At 42.3% G+C, this 17,693-nt stretch overlaps 1 protein-coding gene across 1 annotated transcript in view; it reads left to right on the top strand.

Moving 5' to 3' along the window:
* Positions 1 to 17,693, top strand: part of ntrk3a (neurotrophic tyrosine kinase, receptor, type 3a) — a 134,793-nt gene that overhangs the window by 43,605 nt on the left and 73,495 nt on the right. Inside the window, exon 4 of the mRNA XM_078258072.1 lies at positions 1,967 to 2,038. Coding sequence (XP_078114198.1) covers positions 1,967 to 2,038 — 72 coding nt within the window. The remainder of the gene's footprint in view (positions 1 to 1,966; positions 2,039 to 17,693) is intronic.

Below are 17,693 nucleotides of genomic sequence, written 5' to 3'. Positions count from 1 at the left end.
ATGTTGTTGTTCAACTGGTCACTGTAGTTTTAACAAACAAACAGAAATAGACCATTTGTTTTTGGAGTATGTTAAGCAGCAGCAGGACGGTGTGTGTGGGAACCTGTCCAGCAGTGTGGCTCACTGATGTGTGTTTATGATATTTCAGGCTGTGACACACACACACACACACACACACACACACACACACACACACACACACACACACACACACACACACACACACACACACACACACTAATCACTGTTAATACAGGGGTGAATTGGACTGCAGTGGGTGTCTCATCCCTCCAATCCACCTGCCTGAGCACCTCTTCATAGATGGCTTTATGTTGCCATGGAGATGGACACTTGTGCTTCTGTTATGTGTTATTGCATAGTGAAGGGGTTACGAGGGTGTGTGTGTGTGTGTGTGTGTGTGTGTGTGTTACGTTTGAATGAAGAGCAGAACCCAAATGCAGACGTGATGCAGAGCCAGAGTGTGAATTAACAGGTTTATTCAAAGTACTGAAGTACAAGTCCAGGTTTCCGGAAAGGGGAAAAGCAAGACCAGGTTTCCAGGGAGGCAAACAGGTCCGGTGGGTTCCGGCCAGGAGTTGTTCCGTCAGAGTAATACAGCGGTCGGCTAGTGGTGAGGTCCAGTGGTGGCTGTCTGGTCCGGTGGATGGCAGGGGTGAAGCGGTAGCAGGAGTCAGGTTCCAATAGTAGCTGAGGCACAAGAGAAAGGATCAGGACAGGCAAATACACAAATGACAAAAACAGGTAGCAAGGTTTGTCAGAAGCGAGACTGTGGTTGTCTTGACTATGATCTGACGCAAAGTGGAGGAATGACCGGGTATATGCAGTCCTTCAAGAAAAATGCTGAGTTTTTTTGTGATTGTTGCGGGCAAAAATCCTTGATTATGCGGCACGTTTTCTTAAAAAATGTGATGGAATATGCGGGATATTTATGCAATTTTATGCGACGAAATTGCAAAAATTGCGGTTTCATCGTGGCTTCATCGCGGGGTTTGCAGCTTTTTGATGACGTTCACGTCGCGTAATTACGTCATTTCATAACGTTCCCATGGCAACAGGGGAAAATGGCTGCTCTTGTGTGAAGTCAACGCAACATTTTTCAACTTTCTGCTAAGATATATGTGACTTTGTTGGCTAAATCCTCAATTTGTTCGCATTTATAACACTCTGTGTTGGTGATATCATTGCAATGGAAACCCTCATACGATCAAAATGAAAGACAATGACATCAGAGACTTGGGAACAGCTGATTACTCCATGGGCCATAACTCTTTAATGCAGTGGCACTCTTAACAGACGGAGCATCTTGAATGTGTGTTTTCAAGCTTGCATTAGTTTGAAAGATATTTTTAGACGACGTGTTAGGGCTCAAGCTGCCAAAAAGCTCATATTTTGTGCTCATATTCAATTGAGAGAATGTTGAACTGATAGGTACTACACGGACTGCACACAAGGTCTTGTTTAGGACTTGAAAGAATGTTTAAAATTTGAACTTGACCAGGGACATGTTGGTCTTGACTTGAGACCCTGTCAGTGAACAGTGACTGTGTCCCTCCTCTGGAAGACTGTAGATAGATATGGATTTTTTACTAGTGCAGCCCGTTGAAAACATGCCTGTTGGGAGAGGGCTGATTGCTTGGTCTGTGTTGTTGCTACCTGCAGCTTTCACCAGAACCGCTCATCCAAACAACTTCATACGCGTTCAGACTGGGTTAACCCTAAATTCGCCCATATCAGATTTATTTGCTCGTATGTGACTCAGATGAGTGGTAGCAGCATGAGGTGTAAGTCAGTGAAGAGGTATACATGAGTGTGGCGTGTGGTGTGATGAAAAGATGTTGCATGGCTGAGAGCAAAACAATAATGCACAGGCGATAGGAGACGTCTGTAATATGATGTCATATAATATCATAATGATGTAATGTCTCTGTCTCCTTCTCTCCCTCAGAAACCTGTCCAAGAACCCCATGTTGACCACACTTTCCTGGCAGATCTTTGAACATCTGCAGCTCTTCGAACTGTAAGTGGACCATTGTTTTTTAGCTAGAGCTGGCACAATAAACTTGGATCATTTTGCTTAGAGGAAACTCATTAAAATTTTTGCCATTACTAGATCGTATAGACACTACATTGTATTAAGTTTGCTGGGAGCTGTAAATTCACCACTTCTACCTTCTCACTCAGACTCACCCTCTATGCTCACCCTGGGTCCGGTTGTTTGAGTGTGCTGCCAACTTATAACACTAATAACATTACCGTCGGCAAAATACACCCGCGAATCAAATCCATACTTCAACGTTAACAGTCAAGCCACTAAGCTTGTTTGGAAGGTGCCATGTTATTTCTCCGACGCTCCATTGTTCCAACCTCTCAATAACCCAAAAAATTCCCTTTGGTCCCATGGTCAGAACAATGGGATTCCGGAGCAGAGGGTTTATTTTTTCCAAACAAAGGGACTCCGGCTAGTGGGCTGTGGGACCAAAGGGAATTGTTCGGCTTATTGAGAGATCGGAACAATGGAGCGTCTGGTAATGAACACCTCTGCTGAAGTGTTCAATTTGTTAACGATAATAATGACGAGATGACACAACACCGCCGTCATTATACGCTGACTGTGGCGATATCAACATGCAAAAACCAAATAGACACCACTTAAATGTAGTTAAACAAAAACTCTCTTTATTTTCATTGCCTTCCACCTTTTCTTCCGCATGGCGCACCGCCATTAGTCCATAAGGCAAATGTCAGATTACTCCACTTTTTAATTGTGATATTTTGTAAGTAAATTCTGAATCTGCAACGTTCTCTGTCAGGTAAATGTAGTGGCACAATATGTTTTCCTCTGAAGTAGGACTACACTGTGTGTCGGTAGTAGGCTAAACAGTAGAGTTGCATATTAAGGGGTTTGGGGTCCTTCTCTCATCAGTCATTTACATTTTGAGGTACAATGGTTCTGGAGAAAGCTTCAAGCAGGAATACCACAGGCCAAGCAATCGGCCTGCTCCAAACAAACAAAGAAACATTTTGACTAGTTATAATAATTAGACCTATGTTGACGGTAAGCTGCAAGTCTTCATATCAAAGATTGAAATAGAAAGGGGGAGGGTCTCTGTGTCTCTAGTGGCAGTAGACTTCCTCAGTTAGGTAACATGTTACACTTCATTTCCATTTCAAAGCTTTTAGTGCAATGGTTTGTTTTTTCTCTTTTCCTCCTGTGATTACCGTGTCCTTGTTTCAAAGTCCTTGACATAATGCTGCTGTTGCTGTTTGAAACTTTCGGTATCATGGAGAAACACACATGCGTTCTGTACTGGGAGTATATCCACATTCATTCTGCTGAGTCCTCTGTCCTGGTATTTTACTTTAGGATGTCCCAACCGCTCTTGAGTAACACAGCTATTTCTGTTTATTGCTGTTGCTTTTACCCAATTCCATCTTATATAAACCAGCATCAGTTCTGTCTCCACTAAACTGAAGCAACATAGACGCTTTAATCTTTGAATATTACCTTAGCGGCTTTTTAAGCCATACTGTTTTATCTTTTAGTTTTATCTTTTATGTGCCTTGCATGATTCATGACCTAAATTACTGCTCCTCAGTGAGGACAGCAGCTAAATGTACTGGGCTAAACTATTTTGTATGCCCTGTGATCTGGGCAGATAGCAGAGAAAAAGCTGGCACATCAAAGGAAGAGGGAAGGAGAGGAAGAGTGTGAGGCTTCACCTTAACTGGACGGTATGCAGTTGTGGTTGGATCATGTCACGACAACCTGCAGGCTCTCGGATATTTTGATTTTTTATGATGTGACTTTCACAGATAGCATCAGTGAGGGGGGACATGAATCTGAGAAATTCTAAATTGAAGTGACAGCATCAAAATGGCCTTTATATTTTTACGTGAGCAGCCAACTTTGATGTGAAAAAGTAGAACTGGCCTGAAAGTCAACCGTTCATCATGTCATGGTGTGTCATGTCACATGCAGTATTATTACAAGAGACAATATATCATGAGACATTTGTAAAAACTATTTGTTTTCTAAGAACAATGCACATCACATGTATCAGTCTGACATTTATTTACTTTGTAAAGAAGAACATAACATTGTTTTCTGCATTTTCTGCCTTTTGCTGGAGATATGATGTAGTCGCCGTCGGCGGTACCGTAGAAACAGAAAACATTTAGGTCAATCATTGGTAAAAAATTAAATAAATAAAAGATATTGATTCTAGGGCATATAATTGATTTTAAAAATCGTCGAGATACATATGATTTTCGATTTATTATCATGTCAGATGACGTTGCATCATATTCCATTATATCATGTCAGGTCATTTGATAAAATAGAATGCCATATTGTGTCATGTCAAATAATATGATGTTATATCATATGATGTCATGTCACATATTATGTCATATCATATGATGTCACGAATTATGATTTCATATATCAGGATATGATTTCCTGTCATATAAAGGGTGGCTGTGGTCCAGGAGGTAGAGCGGGTTGGCCGTCCTGTCCCCAGCTCTACCTGTCCACATGTCCCAGTGTCCTGGGTTAGGGTTACCTTGCATGGTAGCTCGCTGCGTTCGGTGTGTGAATGTGTGTTTGCGTGAATGAGAGGCTTTTTGAAGAAACAACTTGCACATTCAAACAACTTCTTCTGTGCAGGTGCGTTGGACGATAACATCAACTTTGAAACAAAGGAAGTGAATGAGAGGCAAAATGTAAAGTTTACCATACACCATATTCTATACCTCCACATCCTATCTTATGATGCCGTATCATACCATAACTCAAGCTATGCCTTGCCAGTATCCCATACCACAATTTTAATTTTTTTTATCCCAATGACACACACAATTCTGCTAAAGGAATTGAAAGGAACTGAACTGCAGCTTACAGGTTTCCATCGTCCTCCACAAATAAAATGTTACGTGCTACTCTGCCAGTACCTCTTTATCTCACTCAGAGCATTTTGGACTAATGCCAAATAGACCTTACGTCATTTTCACTACCTCTCAAAATACCAGCAAATAAAAGCAACAACTAATCTACAGCAACTGAATTATGGTGCTGGAATCAACAGATGCTGCTCTCTCACTTTCTACAGACTGATGCACCTGGTGTTATCTTTACAGCTGCAATGGCAATTCTATGTGTGCAAAAACTATATTTAACCATGTGCTATGTAATTCAATAATACACCCCTAACCCTAGAACCTAGAAATGATGAATTCATTTGGCCAGCACTTAGCTGACTGCAGCTAATCTGCTGTAGCATAGTCATACACAGTAGTCAAGACAGTCCCTGGCAACTAGGGCTGAAACGATTCCTTGAATAACTCGAATAATTCAATTACATGGAGCATAATTACTAGCGCACAACAGGTTGACGCGTCTGTAGACACAAGACCGTTTATATACTGTCTATGCACGAGACTGACGGCCCAGATTACAAATGAAGGAAGACGAAAATAGCGAGGGTCTAAGAGTCTGCATTTTGGGATCATTTTTTGGGATCATTTTAAGCTGCAAACATGCTACTACATCATCTTTGTAGAAAACATCCAGTGTACTCATCCATTCCACGGAGCGAACCCGACACAAGGTAGCTAACTAACGTCTGCTGCTCTCGTCCACCGCGCTGTTTTACACAACTAGCCTACAGCATGCTACTCTGCTAATAGCCATGTTTTACCAACAAGCTAAAATGAGAGCTGTCGGTTTGTAGTCTGACTGTTTATTAGTTTGCTACTAATCTTTGGAAACTTAGCTGCTGCCGGAGACAAACCGGCTCCTCCCCCCAGCATGGCCTCTTAATATGAACGTGAATAATCAGAATCAGAATCAGAATCAGAAAGGGTTTTATTGCCATGTACGTTTTTTAACACATACAAGGAATTTGTTTTGGTGTTGTTAGTGCACGTCACACATTCTCTAGATGGAATATTAAACAATATAAGTATAGGTATAAACAATATAAGTATAAGTATATGTACACAGTATGTATTGAATTAAATTAAAAATAAAGATAGAAATAAAAAAATAAAATAAATAAAGAGCAAAGAGCATTACAGCAGCGAGAGAACAGTGGCATGAAGAGCCAGGGGTGGAGAGTCAGGGTGGTTCCCGGGCCTTGTTAATAAGGCTAGTGGTGGAGGGGAAAAAAGCGTGTGACGTGAGGTTTTGGTCCTGATGGACCTCAGCCTCCTGTCAGAGCTAGCAGCGTACCAGATGGTGATGGAGGATGTGAGGATGGACTCAATGATGGCTGTAGAAGTGCACCATCATTGTCTTTGGCAGGTTGAATTTCTTCAGCTGCCGCAGGAAGTACATCCTCTGTTGTGCTTTCTTGACGAGAAACTGATGTTCAGCTCCCACTTGAGGTCTTGGGAGATGATAGTTCCCAGGAAGCGGAAAGACTCCACAGTGTCACAGTGTTGTGGAGCCACCGAGGGTGATGGGGGCAGGTGGGGCTGGGTTCTTCCTGAAGTCCACAACCATCTCCACTGTCTTTGGAGCGTTGAGCGAGAGATGAGTCCGATGAGGGAGGTGTCGTCCGCAAACTTCAGACTTTAAGGAGGGCATTGGTGGGGGGGCCCAGGACCCTGTTGAGGTGGGGGAGGTGATGCACAGTGGCTGTAGCTGTAGGGAGGTGTTGTGGGGGGGTGGTGTCAGGACTGTCCTTTTGTCTTTCAAATCGACAGTAGAACTCGTTCAGGTTGTTGACTAGGTGTCGGTCATTGAAGGAGTGGGGGGTTTTAGGCTTATAGGTGGTGATCTGCATAAGTCCTTTCCAGACAGTCGCAGAGTCGTTAGCTGAGAACTGACGTTGGAGCTCCTCAGAGTACCGTCGTTTAGCCTCCGTCACTGCCTTGCTAAACTTGTACTTCGACTCTTTAAATCTGTCTTTGTCCCCACTCCTGAACGCGTCTTCCTTAGTCAGCCTTAACCTTCTGACTTTGGCTGTGAACCAGGGTTTGTCATTGTTGTAACTCACCCTGGTGCATGATGGAACACAGCAGTCCTTACAGAAGCTGATGTGTGATGTCACAGCCTCTGTGTACTCATCCAAACTGTTGGTAGCAGTCCTGAACACATCCCAGTCAGTAGAATCCAAACACGACTGGAGATCCTCCACAGCCTCACTGGTCCACTTCCTTGATGTCCTCACTACAGGTTTGCAGAGCTTTAGTTTCTCCCTGTAGGCGGGGATCAGGTGAACCATGACGTGGTCAGAGTGTCTAAGTGCAGCACGGGGGACGGCGTGATAAGCATCCCCGGCTGTGGTGTAACAGTGATCCAGAATGTTCTCCTCTCTGGTCGGGCATTTAATATGCTGTCTATATTTAGGGAGTTCATGAGTGAGGTTCCCTTTGTTAAAGTCACCAAGGACAATAACTAGGGAGTCCGGGTTGGTCCGCTCCACGCACAGTATCTGGTCGGCGAGCATGCGCTGTGACGTTGGCCTGCGGTGAGATGTAAACACCGACCAGAATGAATGACGCAAACTCACGGGGTGAATAAAAAGGCTTACAGTTTATGATGAAATATTCCAGGTCAGGAGAACAATGCTGCTGGATCACTGTCACGTCGTTGCACCAACCGCTGTTGATGTAGACACAGATTCCTCCACCTTTAGTTTTGCCGGAGAGGTCTGTGTCTCTGTCTGCTCTGTAGAGTTGGAAGCCTGCCAGCTGCAGCGCAGAGTCCAGTATTAATCCACAGAACCACATCTCCGTGAAGCACAAAACAGCAGAATAACGGCATCGTGCCGGTGATATCTGCATTCTTTAGTCTTTCTCCTCACTCAGTATTAGCCTTCTTAAAATGTGTCCCCCAGAACAGTGTAGTTGAATAGCCCTGCTGTAAGCTTTGTACAGTCACATGTACCTGGGCTTAGTGAACAGCTCTTTTGCATATCCAATGCAAAGAGCCAGAGGCAAGAAGGGGAAGGGGGTGAAACATATTAACATTTTTGCCACCAAAAATGTACTTGGAATTTGGCAATAAAAAATGTTGCTTTTTCAAAAAAAGACAGCAATAATAAATATTTACTATTGCTGTTTACTAAATATTTCTTACTAAGTATTTCTTATCCGATTACTCGATTAATCGATGGAATAATCAGTAGAATACTCAATTACTAAAATAATCGATAGCTGCAGCCCTACTGGCAACAAATCAACTGGTTATGCTAATAATAATTTGAGATCTGTATATATTTACAATTTTATATACACTTAGAAAGAAAAGAGAGTTTACATCATAAAAACAAAGAAAGAAGGTAGAATTGAAAATATCCAGCAATAAAACATGATTATAGTCATAACTAAGACTAATTCATCAGGTGCAAGTTGTATAATGTATTATTCAACAGCATCACTGCTGAAACATGTACAGCTAAGATTATGTTCTCAATATGTTCTCTGAACGTATTAAATGACACCAGTTAATTACTCTGTGAGAGTGGAGCAGCATATCTGAAAGCTCAGAATGAATTTGCTGATGAACCAGGCACTGATTGTAAATACACATGAGCCAATTATGCTCTCTTCAAGGTCAGCCCACATTCCAACAAATATTGCAATCATGTGTAGTGTAAGAGTAAATGGTTATGTAATGTTAAATGTCTGACGCGGTGTCCACTATCAGGACTCAATGGACAACGGGGAGGACAGAAGCGTCTCTGCCAGAGTCCATTAATGACATGACAAGGGTGGCCGGGATGTCTCAGCGGGTAGAGCAGGCGCACATATATTTAGAGGTTTATGCCTCGACGCAGAGGTCCATGGTTCGACTCCGACCTGTGACAATTTTCTGCATGTCTTCCCCCCCTCTCGCCCTTTTCTCACCTGTCCTGTCCATTAAAGGTGGAAAAGCCCAAAAAATTATCTTAAAAAAAATTACTACATGACAAGGGACACCTCGAAGGGCATTAACCGACATATACCCTGGTCATTTGACAAATAACTTTTTTTTAAGACCATTAAGTTATATTTTAATGCGATTTGCATTTAAAATCTAAAGTTTTTTTCTTGCTATGCTAGCAAGATTCAAAGTCAATAACATCGTGCACGGTTGGCAATCAGTAATATAATGTGACAGTATGTTTCACAACAAAACATGCTAGCTATCAAGACTTTCAGGAACAGATGCTCCTCCATGTGTAACGTTACTGTCGGCTGCAGCCTGACGTAGAGAGCTGAACAGTGAACGGGATGAGAGATGATCGCTGTGAAACAAAGTCAGTTCAGAGTGTGACTGACTTCCTGCAGCTGTGTGTTAGCGCCTTCCTGTGGTGTTCAGAGAACAAGCCACTGAAGGACAACACAGTGTTGGAAAATCTTTCTCTTTCAATGTAGCCCATTCATTTAGAATGGTAAACAGTCAGTTGCACCATAACTCATTTAGTAGGTGTCCTACAGTATATCATTTTTTAATGGAAACCCTGCAGCCAATCAGAATCGAGTATTCACCCAGACCACGGTATAAGAAACTAATAGCCTAAATCTAATAATCCTTGGTTCCACTGATTTTAACAGTGATATTTCAGGAGTGCAAGATTTGTTGCGACTCTGACTGTGGATACTGTGAAAGGGGTGTCACTGCCATTGAGGTAGTGTGTAGATAAATGTAAAATATAAATATACATGTGTGTGTGTTACAACATGTTCTGCCAACTTGAGCCTGTGAAGATGCTGCCAGCTATTCTATCTGGGATATTTAAAACAGGGCTGGTTCAGGCTGCTGGGGCTGTTTGCAGTGTGCAGTGTGTGACACACACACAGACAAACAGACAAACACACACACACACACACACACACACACACACACACACACACACACACACACACACAGTGTAACACCCCAAAACACAGGTTACTAGAGGTCGACACTTGCTTCCTGGCTCCTGTGAATGTTTGTAGTTTTGGATCTGTGGGAGCTATTTCTGGTTATATGATTCATGTTTTCACACCAAGTGATTAACAGCTATTACAGACATTAGGTGTAATTAGTGTGTTAAAGCTACAGTTATTATAGCTATTGGTTATTTCAATTACAGTATATTATGTGTAGCAATCATTTGATTTCCATCCCTCTACTCCCCTTACTTCTGTACCTCTCGTGTCTCAGTCCGTGTTTTAATCCAGCTGCCATACTCGATTTAGTCAAACCTTTTAAAATATAAAACTTCAGAAAAGATTGATGCAAATGAGTGAAGCAAATGTCACGAAATGAACATCCTGCAGAAATGTGGAAGTTGGACTCTTTTAAGTGTGATGTCCTGAAATGTCCTGAGCCACTTTCTATGGACTTCCAGACAGCAGTAGTTATCTTCCTGGGCAGCCTGAGTGCTCGTCTCACACGTTTGATCCACAGCGGCTCCATCGCTAAAGCTGCTGAAAATGATTTGACCTTGCTGTGAATTTTTTAACATGTAGCTGAAATTAAATCAAATGAAATGTTTGGAATGTTTCGGAACTTCTAGTCTTGATGATTGATGTCTGTTGAGATTCTCCACACTTGATGCCGTTATTTCAAAAATAATGGCACTCTTTTATTGGTATAATGTATTTATCTCACCTGTGCACCTTCTGCACCACCTGTGTGATCCAAATCAGATTTTTTTTTACATGATTTATATTGCAATTATAAAGCAATTACCCTAGCCTGGAAACCAGCAAGCTCACGTTTCATTTGCTCTGGCAGATATACGTCTGGCCCCGCTCACATTCAGACAGATATCCAGCCAAAGAGAACCACGTTACTGGTTATTTCAGTACCTGCTTCTCATACAGTACTTCGAAGTAGGTTTTACTTTACACCTACTAACCAAACCACCACACAATCATAAACGAGACTGAGACAGAGACAGAGACAGAGGATGTCTTTTAGAAAGAAGAATATATAATATACATATATTTATATCCTTCATCCAAAGATGCAGTTCTCACAGTAGTGTTGTATTCTCACATACGCACACACACACACACACACACACACACACACACACACACACACACACACACACACACACACACACACACACACACACACACACACACACACACACACACACACACACACACACGCACACACAGACACACACACACGCACACAGACACACACATGCACACACACACACACACACACACACACACACACACACACACACACACACACACACACACACACACACACACACACACACACACACACACACACACACACACACACACACACACACACACACACACACACACACACACACACACACACACACACACACACACACACACACACACACACACACACACACACACACACACAGACACACACAGACCCACGCAAACACACAGACACACACACAGACCCACACAGACACACACACACACAGACTTGGTGTTTGGGTTCACGTTAGCATCGTATAGGTTCTGTTAAGGGATTAGGCACTTCATTCTGATGGTTACGGTTAAGGCACAGGGCTAGGGAATAGGGCTGAACGATATTGTGTTTTAGCATCGACATTGCGATGTGCGCATGTGCGATAGTCGCCGGAACATGCGATGTGAAGAAGGGTAGCACACATGGGTAGCACACAGTAAACACAAGTTTTTTGTATGGCTTGTTGCTGGGGTGACATGCACGTTCCGCGTGCCTGCACAGTGATTGGTTTGCTGTGATTGGTTCGCTGTGCCGCTGCTCACCGCCCACAGCCCACAGCCCACAGCCAACATTCTCTGGCAGTCCTGTAGCTAAAAATGACCGACGAAGAAGATCCGCCGCAAAAAAGGATGATTTCGTACCAAAAAGAAAGTCAAAATCAGCTATTTGGGCCTATTTTGGCTACAAAAAGGAGGATGTTGACCAAAAACAGGTACTTTGTTTGGAGTGTTATAAAGGAAACACCACCAATTTGTCGGATCACTTAAAACGGCACCACAAATCTCTTCACGACGAATACAAAGTCAAATCTGGATGTCAACCAAAACAAAAAACTATTTGCGATGCCTTTGCCAGTGTGACACCTTACCAGAAAGGCTCTCAACGACAGAAAGAAATAACAGACACAATAACGTTTCATATCGCTAAAGATATGTTGCCATTAAACACTGTCGACAAAGAGGGATTTAAGAACATGATCCGAACGCTTGACAAGCGGTATGTTTTACCATCCCGCACATATTTTTCCCAAGTTGTGATAAAAGAGCTGTATGAAAAATGCAAATCCAAGATTGAGGCAGAGCTGTCACACGTGGAATACTAATTTAATAATTAATTAATTACAATTTACACTCTGTTTGTTAGAAATCACTACACACAGGCCTGAAATACACACATGCTCAAGACCTATTCATGCACTAATGGAGAGATGTCAGAGTGCGCCATGAGCTGGGGGGGGGTATGGTGCCATGCTCAAGTGGACCTGGCAGTGCCCAGGAGGTGAACTGGGATCCATCCAGCTACCAATCCACACTCTGTACTTTTGGTCCGTACTGGGACTGGAACCTACGGACTGAGCTACTGGCACCCCCTACTACTACTACTATGCAGCTACAACAGACTTAGACGGAGCCCTACATAAGTCTGACAGTCCATTTCCTCACAGAGGACTTTGAGATAAAATGTCGCTGTGTGCAGACGGCATTTTTCCCGGAGAGTCATACAGCTGAGAATATCGCAGAGGCCCTGAGAGAAGCATTGACCGCTTGGGGCTTAGATGAGACAGATAATGCAGCGAACATGGTGAAAGCTGCCGCTCCGAACAAGTGGACCAGGCTGCAGTGCTTTGGCCACAGACTGCATCTTGCAGTTGGTGAGTAATAACCATGATCCTTATCCTAAATATACATTTTTACTCAGCTGTTTTACTTAATAACCTGTCTTGAACCTGACAAAAATTGGAAAATGAATGTGTTGCATGTGTGTAGAGCTTTAAAACGTAAGAAAAAAAAATACAGAAACTAAACATTTAATTTTAAACAACCTATTATTTAATCAGTGGCAAAATATAGTTTTATGAGCACATTTATTGTTTAAGATAAAACAGTGTGCTTCAATAATTAAAGTTCGCACTGTTTTGTTTGTTTTCTCCCCTTAGAAAATGCAGTGAAAAAGGATGGCCGCATTGATCGTGCTGTAGGAGTCTGCAAGAAGCTGGTGAGCCACTTCTCTCACAGCTGGAAGGCCAGAGATGCCCTGGCAAAAGTCCAGAAGGAACTCAATCTACCATCACATTGTCTCATCTCAGAATGCCAAACAAGATGGGGTTCCAGACAGATGATGATCAGCAGGATATTGGAGCAGCAGCGGGCTTTAACTCAGGTCCTGTCTGCAGACAAGAAGCTGCGGCATCTGATTCCAACCTGGCAAGATATAGATGTCCTGGAATCTGTAAGCAAGTCACTGGGCCCAATGCTGGACTTCACTGATGCACTTTCAGGGGATGAATACGTCAGTGTCTCCTTTGTAAAGCCAGTTATTCAGATCTTCAACACTTCACTACTGGAAATGCAAGAGGAAGACACAGACCTGACCAAGAACATAAAGAAGAAGATGCTGGACTACCTCAACGAGAAATACGAAGATGATGATACTCAGAAGCTGCTAGATATGGCATCTTTTTTGGACCCCCGGTTCAAGATGGACTTCATCAGTGCAGACAAAAAGCCCCAAGTTAAGGCCAGAGTGTCATCACAGATGATGGAATGCCAGGAGACATCAAGCGTGGAGCCCAACGTTACCAGTGCACCCCAGGCAAAGAAAGCAAAGAAGTCCTTGGGAAGCTTCTTTAAACAGAATGAAACTGCAGCAAAGGGTGATTCCTCTCTGACCCTAAAGGATGCTGTGGAAGCAGAGTTAAACACCTATATGCTAACACCTCCAATAGACAGAGGAGGATCCACTTGCATGGTGGAAAGTACACAAACTAAGCTTTCCTCGACTCGTCAGACTTGCCCGCAAATACCTGTGTATTCCTGCGACAAGCCCGCCGTCAGAGAGACTTTTCAGTACTAGTGGCAACATCGTCAGTTGCCAACGAACCTGTCTCAAGCCTGCAAAGGTTGATAGACTTGTGTTCTTAGCTAAAAACCTTGAGTAAGCAAAGCATACAGGATGCATCCTGCTAAGGAATACTCAGTTTAGGAGATTTAATACAAATTGTATTGAAGTTTTATTTCATTTTGTTTAGCCATGATTATGATGATGACCAACACTGTTTTACTTTGGCACTTTTGCTAAGAAAAGTTGACTTAAAAACAAAAGATTGTGAACCAAAATGCTTATAAGTTTTATAAGTTTTATAAAAAATATATTTATTTTAAGTTATATTTTTATAAACCAATCAGGGGGTTGGTGTTTTATTCAAAAATGTGTCCTGCTTTTCTGTTTACAGAAATCTGTTCTAATTTTGGAATAAAATATTAAGTGACCTTTTTGTCACTTGAAATTATTAATATCATGGAATGATAATTATTGACTCACAATATCGCAATATATATCGCTGGGAAAAAAATATCGCAATGTCATTTTTTTTTCCAATATCGTGCAGCCCTACTAGAGAATGCATTTTGTCAGTGAGGGTCCTGACGAAAATAGATGTACAATTATCGTGTGTGTGTGTGTGTGTGTTTGTGTGTGTGTGTGTGTGTGTGTGTGTGTGTGTGTGTGTGTGTGTGTGTGTGTGCGCGTGTGTAAAAACCTAGTAGAAATGTGCTGAAAACTCTGATGCAGAGACTCATGCACAATGTCCATTAGTCTCTGCACAATCAAGATAACAAGAACACATATTAATACCAGTATATTGAATTCAATTGTTGGTTTTTCAATGAGCTCAGTTAATAGATTGTGATTGAATGGAGCTAGTTTGGGTCAGTTCAGTTCCACCTGTCAGATAAAGCCTCCATCACCTCCTGTTGACAGCAGCCATTGGAAGTTATTGAGCTGCTTTTTGTGTGTTAGTATCACACATACTGTATTGTCCTGTATTCAGCCAGCGTTGAGCCCTGCTGGTCCTGCTGTGACTCCTGATAATGGATATCTTTTCAGTGCTCTCACACAGGCAGCAGCCACACAACACCATGCTGGGCCCTGTGGAGAACAAAGATCACCACACACAAACTGCGTACACTTCCTCCCTCGTTACCCATTGAATTCAACAAGAGAACCCACACACACTGTCACATAGCACTGGCTAACAGGACAAATACTCACACATACCATAACTCAGTGTTATGTGAAACTGTCCAGTATCACTACAATGCAGTCCACATTACGGACTGTACAACATGCACATTTTATGATCATGATACTGTATTACAACACAGCGGTATGTCAGACTGAAAAACAGGGTCAGCCATGAATGTCTCCAGTCAATGACTGCATTTCTAAACGACAAAAAGACAGTATTCCAACTGAGCTGTTTCAACAATATTCCTGTTGACATGTAGCCATACAAAACAGGATCTTTTCCAAGTGTTCCAGCGGTGAAGGACTACTTGGAGTGTGTGAACACAGCTTCCCTCTTTCATTCCTTCAACCAGCTTCTTGAAAATGTCATATCCAAAAACCTGTTGATATCCAAGTCTTTGATTATGTTTCAAAGTAGCTGTGTTTCTCCTTTTTTTTCGGCCATGCATCTCTACCGCAGCCCTGTAAACTGATGGCTTTGGGACCTGTAAACTATGGTGAACAGTAACCATAGCAACGCACAGAGCTGACCATAAGCTGAAACAGGCAGGAGGCCGTAAACTGTCAAAAACTGCAGTAAAAACCCTGATTGAGACGCAGATTCTGAATGCACTGTATACATGTTTAAGAATGTTTTTAAAACCAGAATAATACCCACATATCACACGTCTTCATCTGAAAATGCTAAATTTGGAAAAAGGCCTTAATCTGAATATCCAAACGGAATATGATGTTTGCATGGCCTGTATCTAATTCAGAATATTGTCATATTCAAAATAACAGTAGACTACTAGTCATTTGGTTAAAAAGATTAGACAGAATGCTCCAAGTAGCTCTGAGGACACAGAGTCAGCCTCTGCTTTCACTTTGTCTCTGTGTTTACACAGCTTTTCCACATCGGTGCAGGCTATCATATCTGAATCTATGACATGTCAAAATGTTATCCTGGGCACATCAATTGTTAAGGTCAGGCTGTGCTTGATGCATGTTGTGTATCAACATCTCCCGGTACTGATGTGGCCGGCTGCTGAGCTGTGCAGGAGAAAGCCTCCTGACAAACAGCCACAAAAAAGGTCAGATAGTGTATGGGCCACACACATACAGCCAATATATATATATATAAACACACACACACACACACACACACACACACACACACACACACACACACACAGGTTATATTGATTTACTCTCAGACACATTTAGCTTCAGAACTTATGTCACGATTCCAGTATACCAACATAAATCTAGAACTTTACAGATTTAGGATTTAAGGCATTATGCTCCAACAGTTGAGTGATGCTCAGCACCAAGTCCCTGTAGTTCCTATAGCTATGTTGCACCACTTTTAGACAACTGTTGACTTCCGACTCAAAAGTTGGACAACTTCACAGTACCCCGAGCAAAGCCGACCTCAGAATCCAACATGGCTGCTCCGTGCATCAACAGCAGTGAACGCCGTACTGATATACAGTTTATTATTACTTCTGTCTTGTTTGTGAATTTGGCTGCAGAACATTCCTGGGGGTGGAGGAGGGATGACTCGCCCCCTGTGGTGGGTGATGTCACAGAAGGCCGACTCATGAAATCCACCGACTTCATCTACACCGAATCTCATTCCAAACTACTTTGAAATGTTGGCAGCCCTGCAAACACACACACACACACACACACACACACACACACACACACACACACACACAGCCGACAGCATCTGTTTGTGAATGACCATCTGTTTGTGTCATTCCATCAAGGATGTATTCAGCCTCAAACAGGTCTGCGTGTCACAGTGTGGCTGCAGGTGAAAGAACGTATGGTGCTGTGTATTCTTGAATTGGATCAGACTGTTTTTTATGCTCCATTGATTTCTCAGAAATTGAAAATGACCTCAGTGAGTCAGCTGCTTCCTTTCATATTCAACTCTACACTTTGTGTCATTCAGCTAATGGCATGCTAACAAGCCTTTTGTTTGAGGAGCGATATTAATGTCTAACATCTGTGAAATATCTTATTTTTTATCACAACTGAGTGCACCATGTGTTGGTCAAATGCCTTTTGAAAAATATGAACATTTTCTTTTACACCACATCATTTGTTATCATAGCGATTTACACACACTTCATAAGTGCTGATTGCGATGCGTTACTTTTGAGTTTACACATTGTATTTTAGGAAAATCCTGCTCAGTGTTTGCATGATATCACACACAAATGTCCGTTTCCATCTTCAGTCAGACTTTGCCTCCACTCTAACCAACTTCCATGGGGGGAGGAGGGTTTGATTTTCCCTAACCAATCACTAGTCAACACTGATGCGTTGTCATGCCAACATACAGGTTCTGCTGGGCTTTTAAATTGCAACTTTGCTAAATTTCAACGAAAAGTGAAGTAATGAAACTATTGTGCTACTTTCAACCCAAAGCACAGTCTTTTTCAAAACCTAACCCAGTAGTTTTTGTGCCTAAACCTAACCAACCTGC

Source organism: Sander vitreus, chromosome 8 (genome assembly GCF_031162955.1).
Source record: "Sander vitreus isolate 19-12246 chromosome 8, sanVit1, whole genome shotgun sequence".
In the NCBI taxonomy this organism is placed as follows: domain Eukaryota; kingdom Metazoa; phylum Chordata; class Actinopteri; order Perciformes; family Percidae; genus Sander; species Sander vitreus.
This window is presented reverse-complemented; position numbering and strand designations above follow the sequence as displayed.